The 17,146-nt window shown below is 45.0% G+C and overlaps 1 protein-coding gene across 1 annotated transcript in view; it reads left to right on the top strand.

Annotated features, from left to right (window-relative positions):
* Window positions 1-8,178: 8,178 nt before the first annotated feature.
* Window positions 8,179-17,146, top strand: part of VAT1 (vesicle amine transport 1) — a 46,160-nt gene continuing 37,192 nt past the window's right edge. The window contains exon 1 of the mRNA XM_073004094.2: window positions 8,179-15,679. Within this exon, the coding sequence (XP_072860195.2) occupies window positions 15,224-15,679 (456 nt within the window). The 5' untranslated portion in view covers window positions 8,179-15,223. The remainder of the gene's footprint in view (window positions 15,680-17,146) is intronic.

Genomic DNA, 17,146 nt, shown 5'->3' with positions numbered 1-17,146 from the left:
ACTGACACAAATATCTATTGGACATATACAGTATATCTATTGGTATACAGGATGCGCAAGTACCAAAAATGTTGCAGGCCTGAGAAACATAAGACAAATGGGCAGGGGCAGACTTGCAAAACATTTCTCTGTTTAGGAATATCTTATGTATTAAGTACAGTACTGTGCATTTATAGCCTCAGCCACTAGTCATACCAAGCAGAAGCTTAAGGGACATAGTTCTCTGGCATTGCCAGTGGTCATGTATAGGTGTTGTACCTCCAAATACCTGTTTATAAACTGTTCTGAATAGAAAATGGTCCTCAGAATCTCTGCATTTCAGTGGTGTTTTAGGCTTCCTGCTTCACTGTTTTAGGTATAGGGGCAAGCCAAAATCAATGTGAGGAGTGGGGAGCTCATCACATCTTTCTCTCTATCAATCATCATACCTCTAACCCCTTGCAAATTATATTGCCAAAATGACCTTTTGCAGCCACTGGCATAATCTAAAACATGCATTTCTGGTTTTATATTCCATAATTGGAAACTGATAGAATCATTTTTCTGGATGGGGTGGGGTGGGGGGGTTAGACTGAACTGACATATGCCATCAGTTCTTTTCCCTGTTGACTGTATAATTGAAATAGCAATTAAGACAGCACTGACTGGCAAGTGATTCTGAACCCTTATATAAACAGAGCACTGCAGATCTTGCAGGACCCAGATAAATACGTACATAAATCACCTGCTCAAACTCAGGGAAGTCCAGGGAGCAGTTTTCTTTCTCCATATCAGCTCATGTCATAGTACGACAAGCAGTGAGGACGTGTTCTGGAAAAAATAAGTGCTTGCATAACAAAACAGCCCCACATTACTGCAGTAAGTAAGACAAGCCACACGTTGCAGATAATGTCAACCTCACCTTTGACTCTGATGTTGCCATGTTTGTGTTTAGACTAGGCAGGAATATCCCCCCAGTTCAGACTAACAGAGTTGCCAAGTCTGGTCGAAGTCTCAGGGACTTATTATGCTTCTCCAGATCTTCAGGCAGGTGGGGCAGAAAGTTTGATTTTTGTGTGTGGTTTGCCATTAAAGCCTAAGCGCCCCTGATGTTTGTATGTGTTGTGTTTGCTTGGTTCTTTCCCCACCTTTGCCTGCCCTGCCTCTGTGCCATCACAGGGACAGACCTCATAACTTCAGAGAAGTCCTGTCCTAAGTGTCAAAAGGACCCACCCCTTAGTCTCAGGTTTTGGCCATGAAATCTCAGGGAATGATGTAGTCTGACCTTTTAGCCTCACTAGATGGGAATGGTGAAGCTTTCTTATTTTACTCTCTTTAACGTGTGTGATTTAGATTGATCGCTAGCCCTGTCACTGGGCAGAATAAGGCAATTTCCTGAGACAGTAAATGCTCAGAGGGAAATATAGCAAGCCCCCAAAGCTGTGAATCCTGAGCCTCTGAGATACTCCCCTTTCTCAAAGAACAGAGCTATGAATGGCCCATAAATTCCCTGGGCCTCCTAAATTATTTTGTATGCTGTTTCACAGTATGCTGTTCCCTGGGCTTCTGCACATTAATTGAAAAAGTCACCATCTTATCTTTTGAATTCAGCAGCTAAGTGTTGTGAGCCAGTCCTGGATTCTTAAGTGTCAACACTCTTATTTCCTCAAGGAGTTGGCATGCACACATAACTTCAAAAAGTTGGGTGTATTTCTTTCTTTCTTTCTTTCTTTCTTTCTTTCTTTCTTTCTTTCTTTCTTTCTTTCTTTCTTTCTTTCTTTCTTTCTTTCTTTCTTTCTTTCTTTCTTTCTTTCTTTCTTTCTTTCTTTTCTTTAGCTCCCAAAATCCATGTGCCAGCATGGCCATACTGCCAGGGGGATTCTGGGATCTGTAGTCCAAAAAAGTAACTTCTTAAATCTTAGCAAGTGTATCACTAGATGGGGGCTTAGTTCAGCAGCTAGAAGCAATGCAGCCTAAAAAGGAAAAAGCTGTTTATTTTAACTGGAACGTGCTTCAATTTGCCTTTGGCAAATAAGTTTGCTTTTGTTTTGCAGTTGATCAGCTTGGAGATAGGATGGTGTTGTTTGCTTGTCTGTTGTCTCAGACCTCTAGCACTGAAAGATTTGTGTTGCCCAGAGGGATACCAGTGTAAGCAAAGGAAATAAACGTTGGTTGTAACATGTGATCTAACACTCAGCTGACCTTCAACAAGTACCATTTGACATTTCTATCTTCAGGAAACCAGTTTGCCACACAGAAAGCTGTTTTATACTGGATGAGATAATTTGCCCATCTTTCTCAAGTATTTTCCATTCTGATTGGCAGGAGTTCTGTGGTATCTCAGACAGATTACGTATTTCCCTCAGGAACTACCACCCAATTCTTTTTCAACTAGAGTTCCCAGAGGTTGATGAACACAACTCTTCCTGCATGTCATTCTGCATAAGCATGCCATCTTGCATGTCCCCAATCATGCACAACCTCTGAGCTTCATCCGTTCCCCTCTCTTCACATTGCAGAGGCCCTGAGGACATATTCGAGTTAGGACACGTCTCATTTTGGACTACTCTTCCCAGTACCAACCCAGTCAACATGGCCAGTAGCCATGTGGTTCTAGGGGTTGTCACCCAAAAACTATTGATTTTAAGCTCTAGAGATGTAGGAAGTATGGTCAGTTTATACAGGATGCTATGGTTTAAGAACACAACTAGGGCAGAGCCCGAATCTCCTACAGCCTCGAGTTGCTAAGGGGTAGGTTGCCTTTCAGAAGTAGTTGAGATGAATCAATCATTGATCTGTCACTGAGAAACCTCAGATATACCCTTGAGTAAACCTCTTGGAAGTTTACTTCTCTATTTCCAAGAGCAATTTGGGGTGAGGTGGGAGGAAAGACTGAAGATTTAAAAGTCCTAAGTTCTGTTTCCAGTGCTCTTGGTAGATCCTGGGTTAACGGCTCACACATTCCCGGTAGAGATGTCATCTCTCAGGGCATCAGCTGAAGGCTGCTTGGTTTTAGAAATCATGTTCTTCTATGGCTCTCCAGGTGGAAAAGCAAACCTCCAGGTAAGTGGTGCTGGAAGAGGAGACACACTGATTTTTGTATACCATGTGGTTCCCACGCCTGAGTGTCCATCTTCCAAATGGTGCCCGGACTCACCAATCAGGGATTTGTACATGTATTGCACTTGTGCACCAAAAAGCCAAGAGCAAGGGGAGAAGGCTAGGGAGAAAGGTAGAAGGCTCACACAGTTGGGCCCATCATGCCATTGAGAATAAGGCATGGAGTAGAGTACAAGTGACATCTTCCATGACGGACCAAGCAATGGACATATTACTCCTAAATTGTAGGGAGGTCCCCTGCCCTAGTCATGAGCTGCCTATGCAGGAGTGTAGTGTTTTATTGCAGACAGTTTTTGCAATGTTTCAGGGCCTTTGTGGGGGGGGGGCTTTCTTTATAAGTAGGTAGGGAGCCTTCTGCAAAACTGAGCAGGAGTTCAGGGCCTGGAGGAAAAAAAAACGTATTTGTAGGTACATCCACATGGAATGCATGCCCTGATGGGTCCATTTACCTGCTGGACCTGTTTACTCAGAATCCCCTTATACGTGTTTGCACAATAAACTGGACCAGTAGCTGTTCTCCCAGTAGCTGTTCTCCCCCTCCAACCTTTGCCTTTCCCCACTCTGCGATATCAAAAGGACCCATCCAGGTTGATCTCACGGGGATCCACTCTTTATTTCAGGTTTTGGCCTTGAGAACTCAGGGAATTTAAAACAACTGACCTGATAACTCAAATTCTAATGGCCATATGCAGAGTATATTGTTGTCACTGCAAAGCGGTACTGCCAGTAACTTCCACATATCTTCAGCCAATACAGTTCACAAGCAGACTTGAGCCCCAGCTACTGAGCTTTCCCTCTTTCTTTGATGTCTTACTATCCATGATCACCCCACTGCATCCCACTTTAGCAACCCTCGTAGAGTTTTCAAGGTACGTGTGCTATTTAAATAATGGTTTTACAGGTGCCACTCCTCTCATTGAGTTTCTATGGCTGAGCAGGAGTTTGAACCCTTGACTCCCCAACACTCTATCCACTACACCAGATTGACTCTCCTGTCCATGACACTACTTCATTGGCAGCTGAGAACTCCTTTAATAGCAAATCCTTGACTTCTGTTTCATCCTGAATGGGCTGGGGCAATGCAGTTCTTTTGTCAAGCAACTCCATCTTTCTGCTGTCCCGTTGGGCTGGTACTCCCCCCCTCCCACAGCCTTACAGCTAAGCAATCCCTCTTATCAAGGAAGCAAAGGAAACGCCCCTGCAGGGGAAGTTCAGAGGCCCTCCGCTGGCAGGCATCCAGGATGGTGGGATTTGTTCCAGCTGCTTCCTAGACCCAGTAAGACTATTTGGCTTAGTTCTTTCCTCCAAATAAGACGCAGAACTGGAATCCACCAAATACTGGAGAAATTGAAAAGAAATTAAGTAATTTTCCATGGAGAAATATGTTCTTTACAAATTATAGAAACAAAATCCTGTTGTACGAATACACAGCATATTTTTGTGGCAAACTATTGTAAGTTAAGAAACTTCTGTATGTATTATCTACTGCTTTTTTGCATAACTGCATAACCAGTATGTCACCATTGTCAAGGAGCAGTTCTATTGTCAGTCAGGATCACATCCAAAGTAGCATTAACGATGTTCTGACATTCACAAGGCTGTTGTGAGTGGGCATAGTCTCAAATTGTAATCCTGTACAAAGCAAAGGAATTTAAATCTCATTGAAATATCTCAGAGTCTGTGCAGCTTTAATATCTTTCCATTGCTCATAGATCATACTCTAAAACCCCTTTCAGCCTCAAAATGAAGGAGGAGCATCATATACAACACAAAATCTTTTGTGGCATCTTAAATGAAAAAGAACAAAAAGATTATGGTCCAGACTGTCTGGACACAACACTTCTAGGGTTGTCCTCTGTTACATCCTGCCTATCAGTCTAAAAGAAACCCACAAGATTGTCATCATGGCATAAATCAAGAGAGCACCTCTGTGAAAAATCTGCATCCCACAAGACTGCATTTGTACCTCACCCTTGTATGACTGGCTGAGAAATAGTTGTCTATACTTTACTTAGATACATGAAATACTATCCTTGGTTTGACAGATATATGTATACCACAGCCTTCTTTAATATCCTTGCTGGCGGGGATGATGGGGGGCCACAGTCCACACATCTAGATCACATCATGTTTGGGAGCCCCCAATAAAGGAGGTGTGGGTGTATCCTTACAAGACTATTTGCTTATGTAAGGAGCTCATGGAATTTGTTACAACAGTATATATCTTGGGGGGATTTTTAAAACATTCCACCAAAGTATCCAGGAGCAGAAGGAACTGTACAGTGTAGTTTTTGCAAAGGAGGCACAATCTGTTTGCAGATAGCGTCTTGCTAAGTACTGTACCAGCAAACTCAGCTGTTGGAAAATAGTGTTGAATCAACAGTTACATAGAGCAAAAAGAAAAGTTCTCATAGAAGCTGCATCTGATCTGGACAAAGAATAAATTATCTGGAAACTATTCACCCTCCCTGTGTGTGTGTGTGTGTGTGTCAGAGAGAGAGAGAGAGAAAGAGAGAGAGAAGGAGGGAGGGAGAGAGGATGACTTAACACTAGGCATTTCCTGCTCAGTGGGGCTGTTGTCAAGTCTACAATCAGCGCCTGGAACCAACTTTGCCCCCTGCAGTCCTGGGCCTTTATCTCTCCGGAGTAACACAAGAGTTGCCAACAACACAGGTAAATTACATATGACCAGAGCTGCCCTTGTTTATGGTAACAAAATCAGCGCCTTCAACTACTAGGTTTCTTGTTGACTAAATGGTGTGAGCTGGAGTCCATGTGTTGAATACTGTTCATGAAATGTTATGCATGTTTAACAGATGCAAAACTACAAGAGAAAACAATTTATAAAAGTGCAGCCAAGGGCCAGGGATCCCTGAAGTTAAATAATCTGTAACATTAGGACTGAAAAAGACATTATAATGTAGATGGCTACTAATAAGAGAGAAGAACATAATGATGTTGGTAAGAGGTGACTGAGGAAGCCTTCAGGGTTTGCAAAATCCAACTTCAGAAACAAACCAACAAACACCGACCTGTATTTATTTCGTGAAGGGCAATTCCCAAATATGGTAAGCTGTTTTATGAACACCCAGAAGTGAGAGAAGCACCTTCTGTGACACAAAGGCTTTCATTAGTTACGGTAATGATTTTATTTTTCTTATAGCAGGCTGTCTATAAGCTCTTGTTTTGCCCACTGTATAACATTTTTAAAGAAAGCTGCTCAATGCAATATAAGAGTGGTAATCATTTACAAATGGTTGTTACCTTTGTACCACTCTTAGCATGCCTTGAACACGATTCTGATGGCATGCAGAAATTTAGCAAAGTGACATGTTTTTGGAATGGAGAAGAAACAATAGTGAGAGTTCTACTTCTCTGATTTTTATACACAAGAATGCCTTTTCAGGCACAAAATTGTGCTCCTTAAAGGCTCTTAGACAATGAAGAAGAAGACAATGAAGACAATTACACATCCTCTGCTAAGCTTTGTATAAAACCAAGTCAGGAGAAAGGAAAACAAAAAGCCAAACTTAAAAAGGAAAGAAATACTGTAAACTTTATTTCTCCTGGCCAGTACTTCCTATTACTCACTGATTAGATAGTAACACATCTCCAGAGATAAAAGGTTCGGGCAATAAATTCCTTCCTCTGACACTGATGTTCCAGGAGCAGGAGGGATAGTATACACTATGCCTCCTGGACATCTGCAGATCTTTCAGAACAGAGGACAAAGGTGAATTTCCTTGGCATTATGCAGCATGCACAGATACCAATACTTTTACAAAGAACAACAGAAAATATACAAGACGCAAGACATTTTCAGTGCTCATGCACAATATTATTGGCATCATGGTCTTACAGGGCATCATTGATTTCCTGAGGAAACTACAGTCCATTGCCAGTCTCCCAGAAAATACCATCTTAGATAGCATGGGTATCTCAAACATGCGGCCCGGGGGCCATTTGCGACCTGCCGGATGATAGTTTGTGGCCCCTGTCTTGCCTGCCCCCCCCGAAGCGCCCACGCGTCCTCTGCTGTCAAGAGTCAAAAAAACCCTTGCCTCGCTCGCCGGCTCTCTCTCAAGACAGCTCACGCGCCCCTCCTCCTCCTCAGAGCCCCAGCCGGGCTAAGGAAACTCTTGGGCAGCTTCCTCAGGCTCTTGCTCCACTTGGCAGAAAATCTGATGTGGCCCAGCCTCACCCAGACTCTGCCTCCAGTGGCCTCAAGGTAAATTGAGTTTGAGACCCCTGATTTACATGAACATTACCCTGCAAAGACAGACTACAAAACCATTTCAGATGGGGCTACCATGTAGCTAAGGCAGTAGATTCTGCTATTTTGTATTTACCCACCATGATGTCACTGTTGGTGAGGTCTTCTTACCAATGGCACTGACACTGGCATTCACATCCACTGTGCAGTTTAGAAGTATGATTTTGCTCTAGAGGCTCTTCATTGAAAGAAGATAACTATGTGAAATTGCTCATGCAGATCAATTTATTTATTTATTTTATTTTATTTTATTTATATCCCGCCTATCTGGTCGGGTCAGGACCACTCTAGGCGGCTAACAACAAAAATACTACTACAATAAAATTAATATATAAACAATTATTAATAATAAAACATTACACAAAGTGAAAGGAACGATAAGAGAGGGAAAGGGTGTCAGGAGCGTCAGGGATTATCTGATGGAAAGGCCTGCCTAAACAGCCATGTTTTTAATTGATTCTTAAAGATACCCAGCGAGGGGGCCACGCGAATCTCAGGAGGTAAGTTGTTCCAGAGGCGAGAAGGCCCGATCAAGCAAGACTTGGAAAGGTGGGAGAAATTACAACTCTCCTTTTTAGGAAAAATTGCAACGGTTAAAATGAATATTCTCCCAAAATATTCTTTCTCTTCCAGAACTTACCAATCAAGCTAGAGCAAAAGTTTTTTGAAGCGTTAAGTAGCCTAATTTCAAAGTTCTTATGGCAGAAGAAGAAACCGAGAATTAAACATAAATTATTACAAGACGCAAAAGAAAAGGGAGGGTTTGGTCTGACAAATTGGAATGTATACTATCAAGCAAGCGCATTAACCTGGATTAGGGAATGGATAAAGCTTAAAAAAAAAGATCACATCATGTTGGTCCCCTAGAGCAGTGGTCCCCAACCTTGGGCCTCCAGATGTTCTTGGACTATAACTCCCAGAAGCCTTCACCATCTCTGCTGGCTAGGATTTCTGGGAGTTGTAGTCCAAGAACATCTGGAAGCCCAAGGTTGGGGACCATTCCCTAGAGGGACACGATCTGCAAGTAGGATGGCACGTGTTTCTATGGTATGGAAGAACTAAAACCCACAAGTACTTTGAAAGAAATATAATAAGGAATTCTCTTTTAAAGGTGTGAGAAAAAATTAAGCTTAAAATATATGTGAAGACACCTAGATGGGTCTCACCCATGGAAGCATTTACACACCCAAATTTGTTAAATTTTGAAAAACTATGTAAAATGAGCTCTTGAACTCTGAGGGACTTCTAAAGACAAAAACTCAACTACAGAACCAAGAATTGATCTCTTCATGGTGGCCCCAAATACAATTACAATCAATCAATCTATAATCAGTAAGAAGAAACAAGGATTCTATAAAGCATATATAATATTTGACAAAATATTACAGTACTTATCACAAAAGAATAACAAATTCAATAACTGTATAAATTTCTACTGCAATGGGACACATGAGATGAAGAAGTTAAAGAGACAATGCTAAAATGGTCAATTTTTTTTTTTATATAATATAGATTTAGGAAAATGGCAACAACTGTGGATGAAAAATTATAAATTGAAATTAGCAACCACCTATAAAGAAAATGTATATAAAATGTTCTATAGATGGCATCTGCCACCAGCTAAATAGTCAAAGCTATGGTTTTTCCTGTCGTGATGTATGGAAGTGAGAGCTGGACCATAAAGAAAGCAGACCGCCAACGAATTGATGCCTTTGAATTGTGGTGCTGGAGGAGGCTCTTGAGAATCCCCTGGACTGCAAGGAGAACAAACCTATCAATTCTAAAGGAAATGAACCCTGAGTGCTCACTGGAAGGACAGATCCTGAAGCTGAGGCTCCAGTACTTTGGCCATCTAATGAGAAGAAAAGACTCCCTGGAAAAGACCCTGATGTTGGGAAAGTGTGATGGCAAGAGGAGAAGGGGATGACCGAGGATGAGATGGCTGGACAGTGTCTGCGAAGCAACCAACATGAATTTGACACAACTCCGGGAGGCAGTAGAAGATAGGAGGGCCTGGCGTGCTCTGGTCCATGGGGTCACGAAGAGTCGGACATGACTAAACGACTAAACGACGACGACGCCAGCTAGGCTTGCAAATACAATTCCAAATATGTTGAATAAGTGTTGGAAATGTAAGAACCATGAAGGAACTTATTACCATGCATTGTGGACATGTGATAAAGCACGGAAGTATAATGATACCACTCTGATGGCAGAAAGTGAGGAGGAATTAAAGAACCTTGTAATGAGGGTGAAAGAAGAGAGTGCAAAAAACGGTCTGAAACTCAACATCAAAAAAAATAAGATCATGGCCACTGGTCCCATCATCTCCTGCAAAATAGAAGGGGAAAATATGGAGGCAGTGACAAATTTTATCTTCTTGGGCTCCATGATTACTGCAGATGGAGACAGCAGCCACGAAATTAAAAGACGCCTGCTTCTTGGGAGGAAAGCGATGACAAATCTTGACAGCATCTTAAAAAGCAGAGACATCACCTTGTCAACAAAAGTCCGAATAGTCAAAGCTATGGTTTTTCCTGTCGTGATGTATGGAAGTGAGAGCTGAACCATAAAGAAAGCAGACCGCTGAAGAATTGATGTCTTTGAATTGTGGTGCTGGAGGGGGCTCTTGAGAATCCCCTGGACTGCAAGGAGAACAAACCTATCAATTCTAAAGGAAATCAACCCTGAGTGCTCACTGGAAGGACAGATCCTGAAGCTGAGGCTCCAGTACTTTGGCGATCTCATGAGAAGAGAAGACTTCTTGGAAAAAACCTTGATGTTGGGAAAGTGTGACGGCAAGAGGAGAAGGGGACGACCGAGGATGAGATGGCTGGACAGTGTCTGCGAAGCAACCAACATGAATTTGACACAACTCGTGTCCGACTCTTCATGACCCCATGGACCAGAGCACGCCAGGCACAATACAGCCCTACACAAGCCCACCCATTGGGAGGGCATTTACTTGCTTAAAAACAACCGCCCAGCTTTAAAAAAAAAAAAAAGAGCAACATCAGACCTTGAAATTAGGATGTCAATACAGAAACTGGACCCAGATGCTAGCTCTCTTCCCACACACTCTAGCAACACTATTACAGAACTGAATAATAATGACATCTACAATTGAGTTCATAACCTGTACATATTCCAACATGTTATTATTCTACCACTTGTCAACAGAGCTTTCCTGCATTCTATTTAGGGTAAGCAGATCAATCTCTATGCAGAAGGAGAGATGGATACAAATTTGTTATTAGGAATGACAATATTTTAAAACTAGCAGAACAGCTCAGCCCCCAGATACTCTTTCATCAACTGTTAACTGGCCACTCTGGGGTGAAGAAATTTCAAAGGGAGATAGGAATGAGAAGTCACTGAGTGACAGAAGATGTTGCTGGGTGCCAACAACAGAGATTTCATAGAGACTTGCATAGAGATTTCTAGTTACAGCTCTGCTTGCCAACTATAATGAAATCCTGTTACGGTTACACTGTAAGAAGAGTGATGCTATCACTAATTATGTGATGCTATCAATGTCACTTAGTTAGGTCTTATTATTGAAAATACCCAAATAATTACAAGTTACTCATTATTTACAACTCGTTTGTTCATTCAGTCGTTCCGTCATGTCCGACTCCTCGTGACCCCATGGACCAGAGCACGCCAGGCCCTCCTATCCTCCAATGCCTCCCGGAGTTGTGTTAAATTCATGTTGGTTGCTTTGATGACACTGTCCAACCATATCATCCTCTGTCATCCCCTTCTCCTCTTGCCTTTACATATTTACAACTAGTTCCTTTTAAATTCTGCTTTGGCTGCTTGTGGACCTGAAGAACTGCCATTGCTGCTTACAAATAATGCATTAAGATACCTGTTTTGTTTCTAGTGTACAACGACCCTGGAAAAGACACAGCTTATGTCAGCCATGAGGATTAATCATGTGATGGTTCCCTTGGGAACGAGACAAGCTTTCTGGCACAGAAACGCCAGGTGGCCAACCCTGGAGTGCAGCCCCACAAACAGCAATACCCAGGGGGCTGAACTGATCCTGCTAATAATTCCTTGTGGATTTGCCCCACATTTTGCAAGTCTGATGGCTGATCACCACAGATGTCTCCATCTGCAGCCTGGGGGTGGTATTTAGTAAATGAACTCATAAACTCTGAGAGCTCCACATGGCTACAGCACACAGCGTTTGCAAACAAATCTCTCTCTCTCTTTCCCTGCCAGTCCTCTGTTTTAGAAAAGCAGTCTGAGATAAAGTCGGTGTGTGTTTTCTATGGTGCTGAGTGACAGGATGCTATTCTATATTCTCTGCCACTTCCCTGTCAAAGGCCTTCCACCCCCTTAGATCTCAAAGCTGAAATCTGAGACCAGGAAGATGGTCTTTGTCAGAGAGGTGCAGGAGGCAAAGGCTCTGAGGAAAGCAAGCAAGACAAGAGTTTAAAACACTGAGCCAGTGAGGCCTGGTGCCAACTGAAAATGGTTAGAAGTGGGTGCTCAGGCTTTAAAGCAGGCGTGGGCAAGGTCTCGGGGCTTGGGGAGAAAATTGAAGTTCTCAGCCCCCAGAAAGGGCCACATCAGGCCAGGAGGTAGTCACTTTTTAAAAATAAAAAATTGAAACAGAAATACAGAAGCACTTGGGCACTTCTGATATGTTTCTTGAGGGGCAGAGGGAGTCTTGGGAGACCACCTGTCACGCACCCCCATTTTTCTCCTGTTTGTTTCCCCATTCACACAGGTTCACCTTTGGACACGACGACTTGTTTTTTTCACCCTTTTACGCTGCCACCAGAGGATATTACCCTCACTGTACCAATTATGAATCTCAGACTATTGCTGCCAAATATATCAAGGTTTATTTATGGTTTGGTAGGTAAATCACAGAAGTAAAATCATTGATGATATTTTATTATTCATTCAATAAACGTGGATCTGATTACAGTACATATATGCTTGCTTGTATTCATACACTTTAATCAAGGTGTCAATATTCTGACAGTCTATGTATTTCTTATTACTTTTAACTCTTTTATATTCTCTAACACACCAACTTTCCAATCTCTTGTCTAAACACTTCACATTCTTCTCCCTAACTGACTCTCTGTCCCTCCCAGTTCTGTTGACTCCACCCCTCCTGTCCTGTCATAGGCACTAGAGCTCTACAATGACTGCCAGGAGTGACGTGTGGGCTGTCCCCCACACCACCCCAAGACTATGGAATAGAAAACCTCTGCTCTTTGGGGGCCAAAATAGGCCATATGCCCCCCCTCTCTCTTCCAGTCTCCAGGGAGCACAAAAATGCCCTAGGGACCTCGCTTTGTACTTTACTGCTTTAAAGCCTCATCATAGAAACCAAACTTTCCCAAATACACCTCACTGCTAGCCCTGAGATTTATCTCCCCGTCTGGAGACCTAAGGGTGTTCATCCAAATGTTCTTCCCTTGATATCTACAGGATATTCAGATTTGGGACAATTAAGAGCAGTTCTTGAGCAGATTGGGCTTCCCTTTTTCAAATTAAATCTACACAACTCTTTCAATGCCCTTCACAGGATTGGTTTCCAGATTCCTCACAATCCTGGTTGTCTTCCTGTGCATGTATTCCCTTTTGTCAATGTCCTTCTTACAATGTGGTGACCAGATGCAAACCTAACCGACTCATAATAGAATGAAGCAATTATTGTGTTCTGACACTACGCTTCTGTTCATCAGCCCAAGACAGAATTCGCTTTTTAAAGCAGCTGCATTGAATTACTGACTCATTTTCAGCTTGTGATCAGCTAAGACACCTACATCCTTTCCCCATGGATGCCTGTCAAATCTTGTTCCCCCTACATCCTATCCATGTGGCTCTGACTAACTGTACCTGAATTACAGTAATTGAACATCTCTCCAGGCTGATACAGAGCACATTAGTAAGTGAGCAGAAAGTACCATTGTTCAGCCAGATATGGAGCCACCGAAGACTAATACTGGCCATACCCTTTTAACAGCTTGCCTGCAATGACATCTTGCCTGCAATGACATCTTGTTGTTTTTCCCATGCCTTGAAATCATCAGAACATCCTAGGCTTCATAACATCATCATTCAGTTATGAGCTACTTTTTTTTTGTATCTATGCTTTGTTATGTCTCCCTCTTTCCATCTTCTCTTTAAGCCTCAGCTTGCTGGATAGCTTCTTGTCCAGCCACATGTTTCTTTAAAATGTTACCCATGTCTTCCTTTTCATAGGAATAAGATGTCATTATGACTCCCCTATTTCATTTTGCCCAATCTCAGGTTTTCTTCTCCTTCAAATTTTCTAGGTCATGGGATCCAGTCCTGGGTTTTTTTGTTTGTTTTTTTGCCAAACTTGTTGAAACTGATCTTCCTAAAAGCTGGGAAACGGCCTGTTCTCTTGCCCTACGGTCACACAGAATAAAGTGCCCACCTCAGGCACCTGATTTGAGAGATCTCAGGAGAGGATAACATTTTATTACTCACTTATTTTTTACTGTTTGTCTTTCTTAATCCCAGGAAGAAACACTTGAAGGATCTTTTATGTTTGGTGGCCAGCTCCACCTCTCACCCATTCTTGGCCTGTAGGGGGACACGTTGAACAGTGGTGAGCACATTGCAGCCTCCCAAAGTGATTTTTGAGACCTCCAGCCCCATCAGGCTCCCCTAACCCACTGGCAAATCAATTTCCCCAGCAAAAAAGTTGAACTGCTATCCCAGAAATCTTTAGTAGACGTTGGCCCTTTATATAGGTTGAAAGAGCACAGTGTCATGATATATCCACACCAGTCGCTTCTGGTTTCATTCCCCCCCCCCCCCATCGGAGGCATTTTTTGCAGGCTCTTCAGATCACAATGTTGCAAAGTTGCCACCCGTGGACTAATGTCTCTCCTTTTGTAGTGGCCTCAAAGCAGACCCTGTCTTCAAACACGCCTACATGTGCCTATGTTTTTGTGTTTCGAGCCTTGCCCGTGTCCACACCAGTAAAATCCATGGGGCATAAAGTTTGCACACTCCCTGTTTAGAGAGATGTCGAGAGAAGTTGGTCTTAGGATGGGATGGGCGAGAACATCTGTATGAATTTTTGAGGGGAGGAGAGCTGCATAGTGACATGTTAAGAGTAATTTGTGTGCATTTAATGCACCAGTATAAAGCAGTATTCCCGTTGTAGGATCCTGGGGAGATAAGGGCAAGAATCCCCTTGCAGACAGGATGGTAAATAAGTAAATTTTTAATACTATGATAATAGGGAAGTCTATCTGTCAAGGCGTAACAAAAGCAGGTACAATTCTGAGCTTATTTCAAAGGGGGGAAAGCATAATCTTTAGCTGCGAGATCACAGACGTGATCCTACACTTTATTTTGAAGGAAAAGGGAGATTTATGCCTCCATGCATTGAGCTGGGCTTGTCAAGACCGTGAAAACACGCGCTCTTTACATGGAACTAATCCCACTGAACTCTCTGGGACCTCCGGAGGCCGCCAAACACACGTAGTGACGAGCTTCACTCTGCCTTCAGAAAAAACGCACCCAGCCTTCCAGTCTCCGCCTCGTTTCCTGGCACAAACAAGGCGCGAGTGGGCGTACTGAACTCGCTGAGAGAGAGAAAGGCAGGGTTCGCTCTGGTTCGGCTTCCCATTCCGGGTTTTCTTCGCCAACCGAGTAGGCGGGGTCCTTTCCGAGCCGCGCCCGAATCCAGCTCCGGCTCTTACAGGCAGCCTCCCTAACGCTTTCCCTCGCTGCCTCTCCAGCTGTTTTACGCATCTGGCCAGCCGCGCCTTCTTCTCCGACTCTCACAAGAGCGGCATCAGGGACTAGCAGAGCGGCACCGCCAGCACCCACGAGGCTCCCATGTCCGGCGAAGAGGCGGCCGGGGGCGATGCAGGCGCCCCCACCACCGGCACCGCTGCTCCACCGGCAGAGCAGCAGCAACAGCAGCAGCAAGAAGCAGCGCCGGCCGCCGCCACCACCGCGCCTGGGGAGGAGGGCAAGGCTGGCGGGGGCACGTCGGAGAAAGAGGCAGCCGCGGCTTCGGCCAGCGGGGGCGGCCGCCAATACCGGGCGCTGGTGTTGACCGGCTTCGGCGGCTACGACAAAGTCAAGCTGCAAACGCGGCAGCTGCCTCAGGCGGAGCCCAGCCCGGCCTCGGGCCAAGTGAGCGTGCACGTCCGGGCCTGCGGGCTCAACTTCGCCGACCTGCTAGCCCGCCAGGGGCTCTACGAGAGGCTGCCCCCGCCGCCCGTCAGCCCCGGCATGGAGGCGGCCGGCACGGTCCTGGCTGTGGGCGAGGGCGTCACCAGCGTAAAGGTGGGTGAGGGGCTCTCGGGGAAGGCAATGGGGGACGGGGAGAGAGGCGGCGACGCAACTCTACGCAGGCGGGAGGACGGGAAAGGGGACGGGGGTGGGGTGGGACTGCAGGAGGACCTCTTCCCCTGCAGTGAGGAGGCCGTGGGGCTGCGGCGCTGAGCGGAGGCGTCTGGGCGGTGGGAAGATGGAGGGTGGGCGTGGCCGGGAGAGGAAATTGGGGGGGGGAGCGGGCACGCATCTTCTCCCCTCCCACCCCAGACCGAGGGTATTTGGGGGCAAGTAGATAAGCCCGGGGGGTTGTAGGTAAGTGGGATGTGGTAGGGACACGAAGGTGGGTGGATGGGTGGGGGCAACGGGAAAGAAGCTGTAGGGCCCGAGGGGCTGAAATCTTAAATAAAGCTGCAAGTCGAAAGAAATGGGTTAAGGGCTTCAGGGAAAAGGGCTAGAAGGAGGTGGGGAGGGGGACGGCCGGAGAGAAGCGGGGTGCAGCTCTTTCCCACCCAGCAGTTGTACCTGCCATGGGCGTGGACCTGAGCGTTTCCCCCTTGATGAGACAATGGCGAAGGCTGGGGTGGGATCCAGGGAGCCTCCCCGACCCCTCACAGTGCAGCTGAGGTGGGCGTTGGGGGAAAAAGTGGTTGCAGGAACTGCCCCATCACTGACTGTGGAGGGAGAAGAGACCAAGAGCTGGGCTCCTCCCAGCAGTAAAGGGGAAAAACTGGGCGGTGGCCAGCCAGAGGGTTCACGCCTTTTGACGGGCCTTGGCAGCTGTCCAGGCATTCCTGCGTGCCAGGATTTTCTCTTCCCTCAAAGGGTGGGGTGTGTATTTTTTTTTTTTTGCTTCCAACTTGGGGTTCGGGATGGCACTGTTGTGTGTGGGTCACTGCTTTCATCCTTCTGAGGTGTTGGGGGACCCCCTTGGAAGCACCCTGGAAAGATGGGAATACCCTGCCTCTTTTTCTGGCACTGGAAACAAGACAGGGGATCCCTTTGGGAGGGAGATACCTCTGAAATGGAGCACTGTAAGGGAAATGCTCTCCTGCACACCCCTGTTACAATTCAGTAGGGCGGGAGACCAGTCACATTGACTGAATTCCATTCTCCAAAATGGGAGGGAGGGATCTCTTCCTCTTTACAGGGGGGGGGGAAGGGGTGAGTAGGGAGTAATGACTTTTGGCTGTGGGTATAGACAGGATGCAAGGCTTTTATTCCTTGGCTTGAGACCAGCTGTATATTCCTGCTAGTCACCCTGAACATCCTTTCCTTCCTTCCAGATCTTCATACAGGCTGTTTTTAATGGTGTCCTCCTATAAGTTTAGTCTTCTAGACTGATTTTCAGTGCCACAGCCCTATCTCTTGAGACATCTTAGAATTTTTAAATTTTTTTTACACACACACACACACACACCCTCTCTCTGTGCGTAACATACAAGGCATACATGTCAGGCAAAATCCAAAGAAACAAAG

Source organism: Pogona vitticeps, chromosome 6 (assembly GCF_051106095.1).
Source record: "Pogona vitticeps strain Pit_001003342236 chromosome 6, PviZW2.1, whole genome shotgun sequence".
NCBI lineage: Eukaryota > Metazoa > Chordata > Lepidosauria > Squamata > Agamidae > Pogona > Pogona vitticeps.
This window is presented reverse-complemented; position numbering and strand designations above follow the sequence as displayed.